Below are 22794 nucleotides of genomic sequence, written 5' to 3' on the forward strand. Positions count from 1 at the left end.
CAGAGCTGGTCATGGGTGCACCTCAGCCACGCTCAAGGTCCTAAACGATATCATAACCGCCATCGATAAAAGACATTACTGTGCAGCCGTCTTCATCGACCTGGCCAAGGCTTTCGACTCTGTCAATCACCACATTCTTATCGGCAGACTCAACAGCCTTTGTTTCTCAAATGACTGCCTCGCCTGGTTCACCAACTACTTTGCAGATAGAGTTCAGTGTGTCAAATCGGAGGGCCTGTTGTCCGAACCTCTGCCAGTCTCTATGGGGGTGCCACAGGGTTCAATTCTCGGGCCGACTTTTTTCTCTGTATATAGTATCAATGATGTCGCTCTTGCTGCGGGTGATTCTCTGATCACCTCTATACACCATTCTGTATACTTCTGGCCCTTCTTTGGACACTGTGTTAACTAACCTCCAAATGAGCTTCAATGCCATACTACACTCCTTCCGTGGCCTCCAACTGCTCTTAAATGCAAGTAAAACCAAATGCATGCTTTTCAACCGATCGCTGCCTGCACCCACATACCCGACTAGCATCACCACCCTGGATGGTTCCGACCTTGAATATGTGGACATCTATAAGTACCTAGGTGTCTGGCTAGACTGTAAACTCTCCTTCCAGACTCACACTAAGCATCTCCAATCCAAAATTAAATCTAGAATCTGCTTCCTATTTCGCAACAAAGCATCCGTCACTCATGCTGCCAAACATACCCTCGTAAAACTGACTATCCTACCGATCCTCGACTTCAGCGATGTCATTTACAAAATAGACTCCAACACTCTACTCAACAAATTGGATGCAGTCTATTACAGTGCCATCCGTTTTGTTACCAAAGCCCCTTATACCACCCACCACTGCGACCTGTACACTCTAGTCGGCTGGCCCTTGCTTCATACTCGTCGCCAAGCCCACTGGCTCCAGGTCATTTATGAGTCTTTGTTAGGTAAAGCCCCGCCTTATCTCAGCTCACTGGTCACCATAGCACCACCCACCCGTAGCACACGACCCAGCAGGTATATCTCACTGGTCACCCCCAAAGCCAATTCCTACTTTGGCCGTCTTTCCTTCCAGTTCTCTGCTGCCAATGACTGGAACAAACTGCAAAAATCACTGAAGCTGGAGACTCACATCTCCCTCACTAGCTTTAAGAGCCATCTGTCAGAGCAGCTCACAGATCACTGCACCTGTACATAGCCCATCTGTAAATATCCCATCCAATCTACCTCATCCCCCATGTCATTATTTATTTGTTTATCTTGCTCATTTGCACCCCAGTGTCTCTACCTGCACATTCATCTTCTGCACATCAATCCCTCCAGTGTTTAATTGCTAAAATGTAATTAATTCACCACTATGGCCTATTTATTGCTCTTATCATACCTCATTTGCACTCACTGTATATAGACTTTTTCTAATGTATTACTGACTGTATGTTTTGTTTATTCCATGTGTAACTTTGTGTCGAACTGCGTTGCTTTATCTTGGCCAGGTAGCAGTTGTAAATGAGAACTTGTTCTCAACTGGCCTGGTTAAATCATTTTTATTTTACCTTTATTTAACTAGGCAAGTCAGTTAAGAACAAATTCTTATTTTCAATGACGGCCTAGGAACAGTGGGTTAACTGCCTTGTTCAGGGGCAGAACAACAGATTTGTACCTTGTCAGCTCGGTGGTTTGAACTTGCAACCTTCCGGTTACCAGTCCAACACTCTAACCACTAGGCTATGCTGTCGCGCCAATCAATAAAAATCAATAAATAGTGTCCAGAGCTCTGTTCCCCCCTGATCCACAGGTACTGTAGCTCACAGACAGACTTAGCAGACACTATTATCCAAAGAGACTTACAGACTGTATACATGTTTCAGTCAGTGATCACCAGGGGGAATTGAACCCGTGACTTTTAATGTGTCACAGTTTTACCAACTGAGCCACCAGGTAGACAGACCACTCTGAATGTGTCTGTGGGAAGATAACTGTCTGTTGATCTGTGTTTGTTTCAGGTTATGAAGGCCATGTGTAAACAGGGGTACAACGATGCTCTTCACTTTCTGAAGAAGAACGGTAAGAGACCTTTATATTAGTTCTATTATTCTATACTAGATCAGGCTTGGTATAGAGTAGTTATATGACTATACTAGATCAGGCTTGGTATAGAGTAGTTATATGACTATACTAGATCAGGCTTGGTATAGAGTAGTTATATGACTATACTAGATCAGGCTTGGTATAGAGTAGTTATATTACTATACTAGATCAGGCTTGGTATAGAGTAGTTATATATTATATACTAGATCAGGCTTGGTATAGAGTAGTTATAGTACTATACTAGATCAGGCTTGGTATAGAGTAGTTATAGTATTATATACTAGATCAGGCTTGGTATAGAGTAGTTATAGTATTCTATACTAGATCAGGCTTGGTATAGAGTAGTTATATTATTATATACTAGATCAGGCTTGGTATAGAGTAGTTATATTATTATATACTAGATCAGGCTTGGTATAGAGTAGTTATATTGACTATACTAGATCAGGCTTGGTATAGAGTAGTTCTATTATTCTATACTAGATCAGGCTTGGTATAGAGTAGTTCTATTATTCTATACTAGATCAGGCTTGGTATATAGTAGTTATATTATTCTATACTAGATCAGGCTTGGTATAGAGTAGTTATATTATTATATACTAGATCAGGCTTGGTATAGAGTAGTTATATGACTATACTAGATCAGGCTTGGTATAGAGTAGTTATATTATTATATACTAGATCAGGCTTGGTAGTTATAGAGTAGTTATATTACTATACTAGATCAGGCTTGGTATAGAGTAGTTATATGACTATACTAGATCAGGCTTGGTATAGAGTAGTTATATTACTATACTAGATCAGGCTTGGTATAGAGTAGTTATATGACTATACTAGATCAGGCTTGGTATAGAGTAGTTATATTATTCTATACTAGATCAGGCTTGGTATAGAGTAGTTATATTATTCTATACTAGATCAGGCTTGGTATAGAGTAGTTATATTATTCTATACTAGATCAGGCTTGGTATAGAGTAGTTATATTATTCTATACTAGATCAGGCTTGGTATAGAGTAGTTATATTATTCTATACTAGATCAGGCTTGGTATAGAGTAGTTATATGACTCTATACTAGATCAGGCTTGGTATAGAGTAGTTATATGACTATACTAGATCAGGCTTGGTATAGTAGTTATATTATTCTATACTAGATCAGGCTTGGTATAGAGTAGTTATATGACTATACTAGATCAGGCTTGGTATAGAGTAGTTATATAATTCTATACTAGATCAGGCTTGGTATAGAGTAGTTATATGACTATACTAGATCAGGCTTGGTATAGAGTAGTTATATTATTCTATACTAGATCAGGCTTGGTATAGAGTAGTTATATGACTATACTAGATCAGGCTTGGTATAGAGTAGTTATATAACTCTATACTAGATCAGGCTTGGTATAGAGTAGTTATATGACTATACTAGATCAGGCTTGGTATAGAGTAGTTATATAACTCTATACTAGATCAGGCTTGGTATAGAGTAGTTATATGACTATACTAGATCAGGCTTGGTATAGAGTAGTTATATAACTCTATACTAGATCAGGCTTGGTATAGAGTAGTTATATGACTATACTAGATCAGGCTTGGTATAGTTATATTCTATACTAGATCAGGCTTGGTATAGAGTAGTTATATGACTATACTAGATCAGGCTTGGTATAGAGTAGTTATATGACTATACTAGATCAGGCTTGGTATAGAGTAGTTATATAACTCTATACTAGATCAGGCTTGGTATAGAGTAGTTATATGACTATACTAGATATTACTCTATACTAGATCAGGCTTGGTATAGAGTAGTTATATGACTATACTAGATCAGGCTTGGTATAGAGTAGTTATATTATAACTCTATACTAGATCAGGCTTGGTATAGAGTAGTTATATAACTCTATACTAGATCAGGCTTGGTATAGAGTAGTTATATGATTCTATACTAGATCAGGCTTGGTATAGAGTAGTTATATTATTCTATACTAGATCAGGCTTGGTATAGAGTAGTTATATACTATACTAGATCAGGCTTGGTATAGAGTAGTTATATAATTCTATACTAGATCAGGCTTGGTATAGAGTAGTTATAGTACTATACTAGATCAGGCTTGGTATAGAGTAGTTATATTATTATATACTAGATCAGGCTTGGTATAGAGTAGTTATATATTCTATACTAGATCAGGCTTGGTATAGAGTAGTTATATATTACTATACTAGATCAGGCTTGGTATAGAGTAGTTATATATTACTGACTATACTAGATCAGGCTTGGTATAGAGTAGTTATATTATTATATACTAGATCAGGCTTGGTATAGAGTAGTTATATTATTCTATACTAGATCAGGCTTGGTATAGAGTAGTTATATTATTCTATACTAGATCAGGCTTGGTATAGAGTAGTTATATTATTCTATACTAGATCAGGCTTGGTATAGAGTAGTTATATATTCTATACTAGATCAGGCTTGGTATAGAGTAGTTATATTATTCTATACTAGATCAGGCTTGGTATAGAGTAGTTATATGACTATACTAGATCAGGCTTGGTATAGAGTAGTTATATTATTCTATACTAGATCAGGCTTGGTATAGAGTAGTTATATCTCTATACTAGATCAGGCTTGGTATAGAGTAGTTATATTATTCTATACTAGATCAGGCTTGGTATAGAGTAGTTATATGACTATACTAGATCAGGCTTGGTATAGAGTAGTTATATTATTATATACTAGATCAGGCTTGGTATAGAGTAGTTATATGACTATACTAGATCAGGCTTGGTATAGAGTAGTTATATTACTATACTAGATCAGGCTTGGTATAGAGTAGTTATATGACTATACTAGATCAGGCTTGGTATAGAGTAGTTATATTATTCTATACTAGATCAGGCTTGGTATAGAGTAGTTCTATTATTCTATACTAGATCAGGCTTGGTATAGAGTAGTTATATTATTCTATACTAGATCAGGCTTGGTATAGAGTAGTTATATGACTATACTAGATCAGGCTTGGTATAGAGTAGTTCTATTATTCTATACTAGATCAGGCTTGGTATAGAGTAGTTATATTATTCTATACTAGATCAGGCTTGGTATAGAGTAGTTATATACTATACTAGATCAGGCTTGGTATAGAGTAGTTATATTATTATATACTAGATCAGGCTTGGTATAGAGTAGTTATATTACTATACTAGATCAGGCTTGGTATAGAGTAGTTATATTACTATACTAGATCAGGCTTGGTATAGAGTAGTTATATTATTCTATACTAGATCAGGTTGGTATAGAGTAGTTATATTATTCTATACTAGATCAGGCTTGGTATAGAGTAGTTATATTATTATATACTAGATCAGGCTTGGTATAGAGTAGTTATAGTATTATATACTAGATCAGGCTTGGTATAGAGTAGTTATAGTATTATATACTAGATCAGGCTTGGTATAGAGTAGTTATATATGACTATACTAGATCAGGCTTGGTATAGAGTAGTTATATGACTATACTAGATCAGGCTTGGTATAGAGTAGTTATAGTATTATATACTAGATCAGGCTTGGTATAGAGTAGTTATATGACTATACTAGATCAGGCTTGGTATAGAGTAGTTATATATTATATACTAGATCATCAGGCTTGGTATAGAGTAGTTATATAACTCTATACTAGATCAGGCTTGGTATAGAGTAGTTATATGACTATACTAGATCAGGCTTGGTATAGAGTAGTTATATTATTATATACTAGATCAGGCTTGGTATAGAGTAGTTATATTATTCTATACTAGATCAGGCTTGGTATAGAGTAGTTATAGTATTATATACTAGATCAGGCTTGGTATAGAGTAGTTCTATTATTATATACTAGATCAGGCTTGGTATAGAGTAGTTATATGACTATACTAGATCAGGCTTGGTATAGAGTAGTTATATTATTATATACTAGATCAGGCTTGGTATAGAGTAGTTATATGACTATACTAGATCAGGCTTGGTATAGAGTAGTTATATTATTCTATACTAGATCAGGCTTGGTATAGAGTAGTTATATGATTCTATACTAGATCAGGCTTGGTATAGAGTAGTTATATTATTCTATACTAGATCAGGCTTGGTATAGAGTAGTTATATGACTATACTAGATCAGGCTTGGTATAGAGTAGTTATATTATTATATACTAGATCAGGCTTGGTATAGAGTAGTTATATGACTATACTAGATCAGGCTTGGTATAGAGTAGTTATATTATTATATACTAGATCAGGCTTGGTATAGAGTAGTTATATGACTATACTAGATCAGGCTTGGTATAGAGTAGTTATATTACTATACTAGATCAGGCTTGGTATAGAGTAGTTATATTATTCTATACTAGATCAGGCTTGGTATAGAGTAGTTCTATTATTCTATACTAGATCAGGCTTGGTATAGAGTAGTTATATTATTCTATACTAGATCAGGCTTGGTATAGAGTAGTTATATTATTCTATACTAGATCAGGCTTGGTATAGAGTAGTTATATTATTCTATACTAGATCAGGCTTGGTATAGAGTAGTTATATTATTCTATACTAGATCAGGCTTGGTATAGAGTAGTTATAACTCTATACTAGATCAGGCTTGGTATAGAGTAGTTATATGACTATACTAGATCAGGCTTGGTATAGAGTAGTTATATTATTCTATACTAGATCAGGCTTGGTATAGAGTAGTTATATGACTATACTAGATCAGGCTTGGTATAGAGTAGTTATATTATATCTATACTAGATCAGGCTTGGTATAGAGTAGTTATATGACTATACTAGATCAGGCTTGGTATAGAGTAGTTATATTATTCTATACTAGATCAGGCTTGGTATAGAGTAGTTATATAACTCTATACTAGATCAGGCTTGGTATAGAGTAGTTATATAACTCTATACTAGATCAGGCTTGGTATAGAGTAGTTATATAACTCTATACTAGATCAGGCTTGGTATAGAGTAGTTATATGACTATACTAGATCAGGCTTGGTATAGAGTAGTTATATAACTCTATACTAGATCAGGCTTGGTATAGAGTAGTTATATGACTATACTAGATCAGGCTTGGTATAGAGTAGTTATATGACTATACTAGATCAGGCTTGGTATAGAGTAGTTATATAACTCTATACTAGATCAGGCTTGGTATAGAGTAGTTATATGACTATACTAGATCAGGCTTGGTATAGAGTAGTTATATAACTCTATACTAGATCAGGCTTGGTATAGAGTAGTTATATGACTATACTAGATCAGGCTTGGTATAGAGTAGTTATATTATTCTATACTAGATCAGGCTTGGTATAGAGTAGTTATATGACTATACTAGATCAGGCTTGGTATAGAGTAGTTATATAACTCTATACTAGATCAGGCTTGGTATAGAGTAGTTATATGACTATACTAGATCAGGCTTGGTATAGAGTAGTTATATAACTCTATACTAGATCAGGCTTGGTATAGAGTAGTTATATGACTATACTAGATCAGGCTTGGTATAGAGTAGTTATATTATTCTATACTAGATCAGGCTTGGTATAGAGTAGTTATATAACTCTATACTAGATCAGGCTTGGTATAGAGTAGTTATAGTATTATATACTAGATCAGGCTTGGTATAGAGTAGTTATATGACTATACTAGATCAGGCTTGGTATAGAGTAGTTATAGTATTATATACTAGATCAGGCTTGGTATAGAGTAGTTATATGACTATACTAGATCAGGCTTGGTATAGAGTAGTTATAGTATTATATACTAGATCAGGCTTGGTATAGAGTAGTTATATAACTCTATACTAGATCAGGCTTGGTATAGAGTAGTTATAGTATTATATACTAGATCAGGCTTGGTATAGAGTAGTTATATTATTATATACTAGATCAGGCTTGGTATAGAGTAGTTATATGACTATACTAGATCAGGCTTGGTATAGAGTAGTTATATTATTCTATACTAGATCAGGCTTGGTATAGAGTAGTTCTATTATTCTATACTAGATCAGGCTTGGTATAGAGTAGTTATATTATTCTATACTAGATCAGGCTTGGTATAGAGTAGTTATATGACTATACTAGATCAGGCTTGGTATAGAGTAGTTATATTATTATATACTAGATCAGGCTTGGTATAGAGTAGTTATATGACTATACTAGATCAGGCTTGGTATAGAGTAGTTATATTATTATATACTAGATCAGGCTTGGTATAGAGTAGTTATATGACTATACTAGATCAGGCTTGGTATAGAGTAGTTATATGACTATACTAGATCAGGCTTGGTATAGAGTAGTTATATTATTCTATACTAGATCAGGCTTGGTATAGAGTAGTTCTATTATTCTATACTAGATCAGGCTTGGTATAGAGTAGTTATATTATTCTATACTAGATCAGGCTTGGTATAGAGTAGTTCTATTATTCTATACTAGATCAGGCTTGGTATAGAGTAGTTATATTATTCTATACTAGATCAGGCTTGGTATAGAGTAGTTCTATTATTCTATACTAGATCAGGCTTGGTATAGAGTAGTTATAACTCTATACTAGATCAGGCTTGGTATAGAGTAGTTATATGACTATACTAGATCAGGCTTGGTATAGAGTAGTTATATTATTCTATACTAGATCAGGCTTGGTATAGAGTAGTTATATTATTCTATACTAGATCAGGCTTGGTATAGAGTAGTTATATGACTATACTAGATCAGGCTTGGTATAGAGTAGTTATATAACTCTATACTAGATCAGGCTTGGTATAGAGTAGTTATATGACTATACTAGATCAGGCTTGGTATAGAGTAGTTATATAACTCTATACTAGATCAGGCTTGGTATAGAGTAGTTATATGACTATACTAGATCAGGCTTGGTATAGAGTAGTTATATTATTCTATACTAGATCAGGCTTGGTATAGAGTAGTTATATAACTCTATACTAGATCAGGCTTGGTATAGAGTAGTTATAGTATTATATACTAGATCAGGCTTGGTATAGAGTAGTTATATGACTATACTAGATCAGGCTTGGTATAGAGTAGTTATAGTATTATATACTAGATCAGGCTTGGTATAGAGTAGTTATATGACTATACTAGATCAGGCTTGGTATAGAGTAGTTATAGTATTATATACTAGATCAGGCTTGGTATAGAGTAGTTATATAACTCTATACTAGATCAGGCTTGGTATAGAGTAGTTATAGTATTATATACTAGATCAGGCTTGGTATAGAGTAGTTATATTATTATATACTAGATCAGGCTTGGTATAGAGTAGTTATATGACTATACTAGATCAGGCTTGGTATAGAGTAGTTATATTATTCTATACTAGATCAGGCTTGGTATAGAGTAGTTCTATTATTCTATACTAGATCAGGCTTGGTATAGAGTAGTTATATTATTCTATACTAGATCAGGCTTGGTATAGAGTAGTTATATGACTATACTAGATCAGGCTTGGTATAGAGTAGTTATATTATTATATACTAGATCAGGCTTGGTATAGAGTAGTTATATGACTATACTAGATCAGGCTTGGTATAGAGTAGTTATATTATTATATACTAGATCAGGCTTGGTATAGAGTAGTTATATGACTATACTAGATCAGGCTTGGTATAGAGTAGTTATATGACTATACTAGATCAGGCTTGGTATAGAGTAGTTATATTATTCTATACTAGATCAGGCTTGGTATAGAGTAGTTCTATTATTCTATACTAGATCAGGCTTGGTATAGAGTAGTTATATTATTCTATACTAGATCAGGCTTGGTATAGAGTAGTTCTATTATTCTATACTAGATCAGGCTTGGTATAGAGTAGTTATATTATTCTATACTAGATCAGGCTTGGTATAGAGTAGTTCTATTATTCTATACTAGATCAGGCTTGGTATAGAGTAGTTATAACTCTATACTAGATCAGGCTTGGTATAGAGTAGTTATATGACTATACTAGATCAGGCTTGGTATAGAGTAGTTATATTATTCTATACTAGATCAGGCTTGGTATAGAGTAGTTATATGACTATACTAGATCAGGCTTGGTATAGAGTAGTTATATAACTCTATACTAGATCAGGCTTGGTATAGAGTAGTTATATGACTATACTAGATCAGGCTTGGTATAGAGTAGTTATATTATTCTATACTAGATCAGGCTTGGTATAGAGTAGTTATATGACTATACTAGATCAGGCTTGGTATAGAGTAGTTATATAACTCTATACTAGATCAGGCTTGGTATAGAGTAGTTATATGACTATACTAGATCAGGCTTGGTATAGAGTAGTTATATAACTCTATACTAGATCAGGCTTGGTATAGAGTAGTTATATGACTATACTAGATCAGGCTTGGTATAGAGTAGTTATATAACTCTATACTAGATCAGGCTTGGTATAGAGTAGTTATATGACTATACTAGATCAGGCTTGGTATAGAGTAGTTATATGACTATACTAGATCAGGCTTGGTATAGAGTAGTTATATAACTCTATATTAGATCAGGCTTGGTATAGAGTAGTTATATGACTATACTAGATCAGGCTTGGTATAGAGTAGTTATATAACTCTATACTAGATCAGGCTTGGTATAGAGTAGTTATATGACTATACTAGATCAGGCTTGGTATAGAGTAGTTATATTATTCTATACTAGATCAGGCTTGGTATAGAGTAGTTATATGACTATACTAGATCAGGCTTGGTATAGAGTAGTTATATAACTCTATACTAGATCAGGCTTGGTATAGAGTAGTTATATGACTATACTAGATCAGGCTTGGTATAGAGTAGTTATATAACTCTATACTAGATCAGGCTTGGTATAGAGTAGTTATATGACTATACTAGATCAGGCTTGGTATAGAGTAGTTATATTATTCTATACTAGATCAGGCTTGGTATAGAGTAGTTATAACTCTATACTAGATCAGGCTTGGTATAGAGTAGTTATATTATTCTATACTAGATCAGGCTTGGTATAGAGTAGTTCTATTATTCTATACTAGATCAGGCTTGGTATAGAGTAGTTATAACTCTATACTAGATCAGGCTTGGTATAGAGTAGTTATATGACTATACTAGATCAGGCTTGGTATAGAGTAGTTATATTATTCTATACTAGATCAGGCTTGGTATAGAGTAGTTATATGACTATACTAGATCAGGCTTGGTATAGAGTAGTTATATAACTCTATACTAGATCAGGCTTGGTATAGAGTAGTTATATGACTATACTAGATCAGGCTTGGTATAGAGTAGTTATATTATTCTATACTAGATCAGGCTTGGTATAGAGTAGTTATATGACTATACTAGATCAGGCTTGGTATAGAGTAGTTATATAACTCTATACTAGATCAGGCTTGGTATAGAGTAGTTATATGACTATACTAGATCAGGCTTGGTATAGAGTAGTTATATAACTCTATACTAGATCAGGCTTGGTATAGAGTAGTTATATGACTATACTAGATCAGGCTTGGTATAGAGTAGTTATATAACTCTATACTAGATCAGGCTTGGTATAGAGTAGTTATATGACTATACTAGATCAGGCTTGGTATAGAGTAGTTATATGACTATACTAGATCAGGCTTGGTATAGAGTAGTTATATGACTATACTAGATCAGGCTTGGTATAGAGTAGTTATATGACTATACTAGATCAGGCTTGGTATAGAGTAGTTATATAACTCTATACTAGATCAGGCTTGGTATAGAGTAGTTATATAACTCTATACTAGATCAGGCTTGGTATAGAGTAGTTATATGACTATACTAGATCAGGCTTGGTATAGAGTAGTTATATTATTCTATACTAGATCAGGCTTGGTATAGAGTAGTTATAACTCTATACTAGATCAGGCTTGGTATAGAGTAGTTATATTATTCTATACTAGATCAGGCTTGGTATAGAGTAGTTCTATTATTCTATACTAGATCAGGCTTGGTATAGAGTAGTTATAACTCTATACTAGATCAGGCTTGGTATAGAGTAGTTATATGACTATACTAGATCAGGCTTGGTATAGAGTAGTTATATTATTCTATACTAGATCAGGCTTGGTATAGAGTAGTTATATGACTATACTAGATCAGGCTTGGTATAGAGTAGTTATATAACTCTATACTAGATCAGGCTTGGTATAGAGTAGTTATATGACTATACTAGATCAGGCTTGGTATAGAGTAGTTATATTATTCTATACTAGATCAGGCTTGGTATAGAGTAGTTATATGACTATACTAGATCAGGCTTGGTATAGAGTAGTTATATAACTCTATACTAGATCAGGCTTGGTATAGAGTAGTTATATGACTATACTAGATCAGGCTTGGTATAGAGTAGTTATATAACTCTATACTAGATCAGGCTTGGTATAGAGTAGTTATATGACTATACTAGATCAGGCTTGGTATAGAGTAGTTATATAACTCTATACTAGATCAGGCTTGGTATAGAGTAGTTATATGACTATACTAGATCAGGCTTGGTATAGAGTAGTTATATGACTATACTAGATCAGGCTTGGTATAGAGTAGTTATATAACTCTATACTAGATCAGGCTTGGTATAGAGTAGTTATATGACTATACTAGATCAGGCTTGGTATAGAGTAGTTATATTATTCTATACTAGATCAGGCTTGGTATAGAGTAGTTATATTATTATATACTAGATCAGGCTTGGTATAGAGTAGTTCTATTATTCTATACTAGATCAGGCTTGGTATAGAGTAGTTATATTATTATATACTAGATCAGGCTTGGTATAGAGTAGTTCTATTATTCTATACTAGATCAGGCTTGGTATAGAGTAGTTATAACTCTATACTAGATCAGGCTTGGTATAGAGTAGTTATAACTCTATACTAGATCAGGCTTGGTATAGAGTAGTTATAACTCTATACTAGATCAGGCTTGGTATAGAGTAGTTATAACTCTATACTAGATCAGGCTTGGTATAGAGTAGTTATATGACTATACTAGATCAGGCTTGGTATAGAGTAGTTATAACTCTATACTAGATCAGGCTTGGTATAGAGTAGTTATATGACTATACTAGATCAGGCTTGGTATAGAGTAGTTATATGACTATACTAGATCAGGCTTGGTATAGAGTAGTTATATAACTCTATACTAGATCAGGCTTGGTATAGAGTAGTTATATTATTATATACTAGATCAGGCTTGGTATAGAGTAGTTATATGACTATACTAGATCAGGCTTGGTATAGAGTAGTTCTATTATTATATACTAGATCAGGCTTGGTATAGAGTAGTTATATGACTATACTAGATCAGGCTTGGTATAGAGTAGTTATATTATTATATTCTAGATCAGGCTTGGTATAGAGTAGTTCTATTATTATATACTAGATCAGGCTTGGTATAGAGTAGTTATATGACTATACTAGATCAGGCTTGGTATAGAGTAGTTATATGACTATACTAGATCAGGCTTGGTATAGAGTAGTTCTATTATTATATACTAGATCAGGCTTGGTATAGAGTAGTTATATGACTATACTAGATCAGGCTTGGTATAGAGTAGTTATATTATTATATTCTAGATCAGGCTTGGTATAGAGTAGTTCTATTATTATATACTAGATCAGGCTTGGTATAGAGTAGTTATATTATTATACTAGATCAGGCTTGGTATAGAGTAGTTATATTATTATACTAGATCAGGCTTGGTATAGAGTAGTTATATTATTATATTCTAGATCAGGCTTGGTATAGAGTAGTTATATTATTATATACTAGATCAGGCTTGGTATAGAGTAGTTATAGTATTATATACTAGATCAGGCTTGGTATAGAGTAGTTATATTATTATATACTAGATCAGGCTTGGTATAGAGTAGTTATATGACTATACTAGATCAGGCTTGGTATAGAGTAGTTATATGACTATACTAGATCAGGCTTGGTATAGAGTAGTTATATTATTATATACTAGATCAGGCTTGGTATAGAGTAGTTATATGACTATACTAGATCAGGCTTGGTATAGAGTAGTTATATTATTATATTCTAGATCAGGCTTGGTATAGAGTAGTTATATAACTCTATACTAGATCAGGCTTGGTATAGAGTAGTTATATGACTATACTAGATCAGGCTTGGTATAGAGTAGTTATATTATTATATTCTAGATCAGGCTTGGTATAGAGTAGTTCTATTATTCTATACTAGATCAGGCTTGGTATAGAGTAGTTATATTATTATATACTAGATCAGGCTTGGTATAGAGTAGTTCTATTATTATATACTAGATCAGGCTTGGTATAGAGTAGTTATATGACTATACTAGATCAGGCTTGGTATAGAGTAGTTATATTATTATATACTAGATCAGGCTTGGTATAGAGTAGTTTATATTACTATACTAGATCAGGCTTGGTATAGAGTAGTTATATGACTATACTAGATCAGGCTTGGTATAGAGTAGTTATATTATTATATACTAGATCAGGCTTGGTATAGAGTAGTTATATGACTATACTAGATCAGGCTTGGTATAGAGTAGTTATATGATTATATACTAGATCAGGCTTGGTATAGAGTAGTTATATTATTATATTCTAGATCAGGCTTGGTATAGAGTAGTTATATGACTATACTAGATCAGGCTTGGTATAGAGTAGTTATAGTATTATATACTAGATCAGGCTTGTATAGAGTAGTTATATTATTATACTAGATCAGGCTTGGTATAGAGTAGTTATATTACTCTATACTAGATCAGGCTTGGTATAGAGTAGTTATATTATTCTATACTAGATCAGGCTTGGTATAGAGTAGTTATATGACTATACTAGATCAGGCTTGGTATAGAGTAGTTATATGACTATACTAGATCAGGCTTGGTATAGAGTAGTTATATGACTATACTAGATCAGGCTTGGTATAGAGTAGTTATATTATTCTATACTAGATCAGGCTTGGTATAGAGTAGTTATATTATTATATACTAGATCAGGCTTGGTATAGAGTAGTTATATGACTATACTAGATCAGGCTTGGTATAGAGTAGTTATATGACTATACTAGATCAGGCTTGGTATAGAGTAGTTATATTATTATATTCTAGATCAGGCTTGGTATAGAGTAGTTATATGACTATACTAGATCAGGCTTGGTATATAGTAGTTATAGTATTATATACTAGATCAGGCTTGATATAGAGTAGTTATATTATTATATACTAGATCAGGCTTGGTATAGAGTAGTTATATAACTCTATACTAGATCAGGCTTGGTATAGAGTAGTTATATAACTCTATACTAGATCAGGCTTGGTATAGAGTAGTTATATGACTATACTAGATCAGGCTTGGTATAGAGTAGTTATATAACTCTATACTAGATCAGGCTTGGTATAGAGTAGTTATATTATTATACTAGATCAGGCTTGGTATAGAGTAGTTATATTATTATATACTAGATCAGGCTTGGTATAGAGTAGTTATATGACTATACTAGATCAGGCTTGGTATAGAGTAGTTATATTATTATATACTAGATCAGGCTTGGTATAGAGTAGTTATATAACTCTATACTAGATCAGGCTTGGTATAGAGTAGTTATATAACTCTATACTAGATCAGGCTTGGTATAGAGTAGTTATATGACTATACTAGATCAGGCTTGGTATAGAGTAGTTATATCTCTATACTAGATCAGGCTTGGTATAGAGTAGTTATATAACTCTATACTAGATCAGGCTTGGTATAGAGTAGTTATATGACTATACTAGATCAGGCTTGGTATAGAGTAGTTATATTATTATACTAGATCAGGCTTGGTATAGAGTAGTTATATGACTATACCAGATCAGGCTTGTGTGTGTGTGTGTGTGTGTGTGTGTGTGTGTGTGTGTGTGTGTGTGTGTGTGTGTGTGTGTGTGTGTGTGTGTGTGTGTGTGCGCGTGTGTGTGTGTGTGTGTGTGCGTGTGCGTGCGTGTGTGTGTGTGTGTGTACATGTGTGCGTTTTCTTGACTGTTGTTGTTCATGTTTCAGGACTGTTGAATCCCCAAGGACCCCACAGACCTCTAATAGCCGACGGTGAGGAAGATGACGTCATCGAGGATGATGACGACGATGACGAAGAACACGAGGAGCGGCTGGTACAGAACGAGATCAGACCCATTGAGAAAGAGTCCGTGGTGGCCCCCGCCGAGTCCAAATCCAACATCGAGGATCATATCTTCGAGCACCTGCCACCCAGACTACACAAAGGTAGGACGCACCACAGTAATACATCAGATTCATAATACATTGTAATACTTTCAAAAAGATTTCAATAAAGAACAAGGACAGTGTACAAGCTATAAAGAGAGGAAAACAGAAAAATGGATCAAAAAACACAAACACAAGCTACATTTTAGTGATGTATTGTTGTCAGGGGAGATGGCAACTCCTCAGCACAAAGCCTCTCTAGACCAGTCTCCAGAACAAGTCTCAGAAAAGCCCTAGACTACTGAAGAATATCCAACCAACCAGAGACTGGTGTAGAGAAGAAGCTGGCCAATCAGATCTCCTGTTCTTGTTTCTACTATAGTTGTAGCTCTAGGTTAGGGGATCCACTGTGTTACCCTGGCCTTGCTAGGTTAGGGAATCCACTGTGTTACCCTGGCCTTGCTAGGTTAGGGGATCCACTGTGTTACCCTGGCCTTGCTAGGTTAGGGGATCCACTGGGTTACCCTGGCCTTGCTAGGTTAGAGGATCCACTGTGTTACCCTGGCCTTGCTAGGTTAGAGGATCCACTGTGTAACCCTGGCCTTGCTAGGTTAGAGGATCCACTGTGTTACCCTGGCCTTGCTAGGTTAGAGGATCCACTGTGTTACCCTGGCCTTGCTAGGTTAGGGGATCCACTGTGTTACCCTGGCCTTGCTAGGTTAGGGGATCCACTGTTACCCTGGCCTTGCTAGGTTAGGGGATCCACTGTGTTACCCTGGCCTTGCTAGGTTAGGGAATCCACTGTGTTACCCTGGCCTTGCTAGGTTAAGGGATCCACTGTGTTACCCTGGCCTTGCTAGGTTAGAGGATCCACTGTGTTACCCTGGCCTTGCTAGGTTAGAGGATCCACTGTTACCCTGGCCTTGCTAGGTTAGGGGATCCACTGTGTTACCCTGGCCTTGCTAGGTTAGAGGATCCACTGTGTTACCCTGGCCTTGCTAGGTTAGAGGATCCACTGTGTTACCCTGGCCTTGCTAGGTTAGGGGATCCACTGTGTTACCCTGGCCTTGCTAGGTTAGAGGATCCACTGTGTTACCCTGGCCTTGCTAGGTTAGGGGATCCACTGTGTTACCCTGGCCTTGCTAGGTTAGGGGATCCACTGTGTTACCCTGGCCTTGCTAGGTTAGGGGATCCACTGTGTTACCCTGGCCTTGCTAGGTTAGAGGATCCACTGTGTTACCCTGGCCTTGCTAGGTTAGAGGATCCACTGTGTTACCCTGGCCTTGCTAGGTTAGGGGAATCCACTGTGTTACCCTGGCCTTGCTTCAACTATTGTCTGCCATGGGAAATGTGAGTGAGTCAGCCAGCCAGCCATTCAGCCAGCCAGCCAGTCAGCCAGTCAGCCAGCCAGCCAGCCAGCCAGCCAGTCAGCCAGCCAGCCAGTCAGCCAGTCAGCCAGTCAGCCAGTCAGTCAGTCAGTCAGTCAGCCAGCCAGCCTGCCAGTCAGCCAGCCAGTCAGCCAGTCAGCCAGTCAGCCAGCCAGCCAGTCAGTCAGTCAGCCAGTCAGCCAGCCAGCCAGTCAGTCAGTCAGTCAGTCAGCCAGTCTGTCGTGAGTTGTTCTCTCTGTCTGTATGTGTTGTGGTGTATTGTAGTCTATATGACTGTAGTGAGTTGTTCTCTCTGTCTGTATGTGTTGTGGTGTATTGTAGTCTACTATGACTGTAGTGAGTTGTTCTCTCTGTCTGTATGTGTTGTGGTGTATTGTAGTCTACTATGACTGTAGTGAGTTGTTCTCTCTGTCTGTATGTGTTGTGGTGTATTGTAGTCTACTATGACTGTAGTGAGTTGTTCTCTCTGTCTGTATGTGTTGTGGTGTATTGTAGTCTACTATGACTGTAGTGAGTTGTTCTCTCTGTCTGTATGTGTTGTGGTGTATTGTAGTCTATATGACTGTAGTAAGTTGTTCTCTCTCCTCTCTGTCTCCCTCTGTATGTGTTGTCGTGTATTGTAGTCTATATGACTGTAGTGAGTTGTTCTCTCTGTCTCTCTCTATAGCTCTGGTGGAAGCCTGCAAGGAGAGATACAGTCTGGGCCAGTCGCTAAGCAACCTACTGCCAGTCAGGATGGCGACAGCTATGATGCTTCCATACACCTTTCCCCTGGAGTCTGCTCTGTCTATGACTGTTAGGTAAGACTAGACCCTATACCCTCCCCTGGACTCTGCTCTGTCTATGACTGTTAGGTAAGACGAGACCCTATACCCTCCCCTGGAGTCTGCTCTGTCTATGACTGTTAGGTAAGACTAGACCCTATACCCTCCCCTGGAGTCTGCTCTGTCTATGACTGTTAGGTAAGACTAGACCCTATACCCTCCCCTGGAGTCTGCTCTGTCTATGACTGTTAGGTAAGACTAGACCCTATACCCTCCCCTGGAGTCTGCTCTGTCTATGACTGTTAGGTAAGACTAGACCCTATACCCTCCCCTGGAGTCTGCTCTGTCTATGACTGTTAGGTAAGACTAGACCCTATACCCTCCCCTGGAGTCTGCTCTGTCTATGACTGTTAGGTAAGACTAGACCCTATACCCTCCCCTGGAGTCTGCTCTGTCTATGACTGTTAGGTAAGACTAGACCCTATACCCTCCCCTGGAGTCTACTCTGTCTATGACTGTTAGGTAAGACTAGACCCTATACCCTCCCCTGGAGTCTGCTCTGTCTATGACTGTTAGGTAAGACTAGACCCTATACCCTCCCCTGGAGTCTGCTCTGTCTATGACTGTTAGGTAAGACTAGACCCTATACCCTCCCCTGGAGTCTGCTCTGTCTATGACTGTTAGGTAAGAATAGACTCTCCCTCTTCTGTTAGAGTGACTATATTATTATATATGACTAATGGCCTGGCAGACTGTTAGAGTGACTATATTATTATATATGACTAATGGCCTGTCTCTTCTGTTAGAGTGACTATATTATTATATATGACTAATGGCCTGTCTCTTCTGTTAGAGTGACTATATTATTATATATGACTAATGGCCTGTCTCTTCTGTTAGAGTGACTATATTATTATATATGACTAATGGCCTGTCAGACTGTTAGAGTGACTATATTATTATATATGACTAATGGCCTGTCTCTTCTGTTAGAGTGTTAGAGTGACTATGTTATTATATATGACTAATGGCCTGTCTCTTCTGTTAGAGTGACTATATTATTATATATGACTAATGGCCTGCCTCTTCAGTCAGACTGTTAGAGTGACTATATTATTATATATGACTAATGGCCTGTCTCTTCAGTCAGACTGTTAGAGTGACTATATTATTATATATGACTAATGGCCTGTCTCTTCTGTTAGAGTGACTATATTATTATATATGACTAATGGCCTGTCTCTTCTGTTAGAGTGACTATATTATTATATATGACTAATGGCCTGCCTCTTCAGTCAGACTGTTAGAGTGACTATATTATTATATATGACTAATGGCCTGTCTCTTCAGTCAGACTGTTAGAGTGACTATATTATTATATATGACTAATGGCCTGTCTCTTCTGTTAGAGTGACTATATTATTATATATGACTAATGGCCTGTCTCTTCTGTTAGAGTGACTATATTATTATATATGACTAATGGCCTGCCTCTTCAGTCAGACTGTTAGAGTGACTATATTATTATATATGACTAATGGCCTGGCAGACTGTTAGAGTGACTATATTATTATATATGACTAATGGCCTGTCTATTCTGTTATAGTGACTATATTATTATATATGACTAATGGCCTGTCAGACTGCTAGTGTGACTATATTATTATATATGTCTAATGGCCTGGCAGACTGTTAGAGTGACTATATTATTATATATGACTAATGGCCTGTCTCTTCTGTTATAGTGACTATATTATTAGATATGACTAATGGCCTGTCTCTTTAGTCAGACTGTGAGAGTGACTATATTATTATATATGTCTAATGGCCTGTCTCTTCTGTTAGAGTGACTATATTATTATATATGACTAATGGCCTGCCTCTTCAGTCAGACTGTTAGAGTGACTATATTATTATATATGACTAATGGCCTGGTAGACTGTTAGAGTGACTATATTATTATATATGACTAATGGCCTGTCTCTTCTGTTAGAGTGACTATATTATTATATATGACTAATGGCCTGTCTCATCAGTCATACTGTTAGAGTGACTATATTATTATATATGACTAATGGCCTGTCTCTTCAGCCAGACTGTTAGAGTGACTATATTATTATATATGACTAATGGCCTGTCTCTTCAGTCAGACTGTTAGAGTGACTATATTATTATATATGACTAATGGCCTGTCTCTTCAGTCAGACTGTTAGAGTGACTATATTATTATATATGACTAATGGCCTGTCTCTTCTGTTAGAGTGTTAGAGTGACTATGTTATTATATATGACTAATGGCCTGTCTCTTCTGTTAGAGTGACTATATTATTATATATGACTACTGGCCTGTCTCTTCTGTTAGAGTGACTATATTATTATATATGACTAATGGCCTGTCTCTTCTGTTAGAGTGACTATATTATTATATATGACTAATGGCCTGCCTCTTCAGTCAGACTGTTAGAGTGACTATATTATTATATATGACTAATGGCCTGTCTCTTCTGTTAGAGTGACTATATTATTATATATGACTAATGGCCTGCCTCTTCAGTCAGACTGTTAGAGTGACTATATTATTATATATGACTAATGGCCTGGCAGACTGTTAGAGTGACTATATTATTATATATGACTAATGGCCTGTCAGACTGCTAGAGTGACTATATTATTATATATGTCTAATGGCCTGTCTCTTCTGTTAGAGTGACTATATTATTATATATGACTAATGGCCTGTCTCTTCAGTCAGACTGTTAGTGACTATATTATTATATATGTCTAATGGCCTGTCTCTTCTGTTAGAGTGACTATATTATTATATATGACTAATGGCCTGTCTCTTCTGTCAGACTGTTAGAGTGACTATATTATTATATATGACTAATGGCCTGGTAGACTGTTAGAGTGACTATATTATTATATATGACTAATGGCCTGTCTCTTCTGTTAGAGTGACTATATTATTATATATGACTAATGGCCTGTCTCATCAGTCAGACTGTTAGAGTGACTATATTATTATATATGACTAATGGCCTGTCTCTTCAGCCAGACTGTTAGAGTGACTATATTATTATATATGACTAATGGCCTGTCTCTTCAGTCAGACTGTTAGAGTGACTATATTATTATATATGACTAATGGCCTGTCTCTTCAGTCAGACTGTTAGAGTGACTATATTATTATATATGACTAATGGCCTGTCTCTTCTGTTAGAGTGTTAGAGTGACTATGTTATTATATATGACTAATGGCCTGTCTCTTCTGTTAGAGTGACTATATTATTATATATGACTAATGGCCTGCCTCTTCAGTCAGACTGTTAGAGTGACTATATTATTATATATGACTAATGGCCTGTCTCTTCTGTTAGAGTGACTATATTATTATATATGACTACTGGCCTGTCTCTTCTGTTAGAGTGACTATATTATTATATATGACTAATGGCCTGTCTCTTCTGTTAGAGTGACTATATTATTATATATGACTAATGGCCTGCCTCTTCAGTCAGACTGTTAGAGTGACTATATTATTATATATGACTAATGGCCTGGCAGACTGTTAGAGTGACTATATTATTATATATGACTAATGGCCTGTCAGACTGCTAGAGTGACTATATTATTATATATGTCTAATGGCCTGTCTCTTCTGTTAGAGTGACTATATTATTATATATGACTAATGGCCTGTCTCTTCAGTCAGACTGTTAGAGTGACTATATTATTATATATGTCTAATGGCCTGTCTCTTCTGTTAGAGTGACTATATTATTATATATGACTAATGGCCTGTCTCTTCTGTCAGACTGTTAGAGTGACTATATTATTATATATGACTAATGGCCTGTCTCTTCTGTTAGAGTGACTATATTATTATATATGACTAATGGCCTGTCTCTTCTGTTAGAGTGACTATATTATTATATATGACTAATGGCCTGTCTCTTCTGTCAGACTGTTAGAGTGACTATATTATTATATATGACTAATGGCCTGTCTCTTCTGCCAGACTGTTAGAGTGACTATATTATTATATATGACTAATGGCCTGTCTCTTCTGCCAGACTGTTAGAGTGACTATATTATTATATATGACTAATGGCCTGTCTCTTCTGCCAGACTGTTAGAGTGGCTGCCTGATGTTCAGGAGGATGTGGGATGGATCAGGGAGCAGGTCGTTAAGGTGTTGCAGTGTGCTATATTATTATATATGTGAGCCGGGCCACCAAGACTGTCTCCAACCACGTCTCTGCAAAGTAAGGATACAGACAGACAGACAGACAGACAGACAGACAGACAGACAGACAGAC

At 36.0% G+C, this 22794-nt stretch overlaps 1 protein-coding gene across 1 annotated transcript in view; it reads left to right on the forward strand.

Moving 5' to 3' along the window:
- Positions 1-22794, forward strand: part of pnpla2 (patatin-like phospholipase domain containing 2) — a 32615-nt gene that overhangs the window by 7715 nt on the left and 2106 nt on the right. The window contains 5 exon segments of the mRNA XM_046351592.1: positions 2005-2065; positions 16165-16383; positions 18379-18511; positions 22604-22685; positions 22688-22740. Of these exon segments, the coding sequence (XP_046207548.1) occupies positions 2005-2065; positions 16165-16383; positions 18379-18511; positions 22604-22685; positions 22688-22740 (548 nt within the window).

Source organism: Oncorhynchus gorbuscha, linkage group LG06 (assembly GCF_021184085.1).
Source record: "Oncorhynchus gorbuscha isolate QuinsamMale2020 ecotype Even-year linkage group LG06, OgorEven_v1.0, whole genome shotgun sequence".
Classification (NCBI taxonomy): Eukaryota; Metazoa; Chordata; class Actinopteri; order Salmoniformes; family Salmonidae; genus Oncorhynchus; species Oncorhynchus gorbuscha.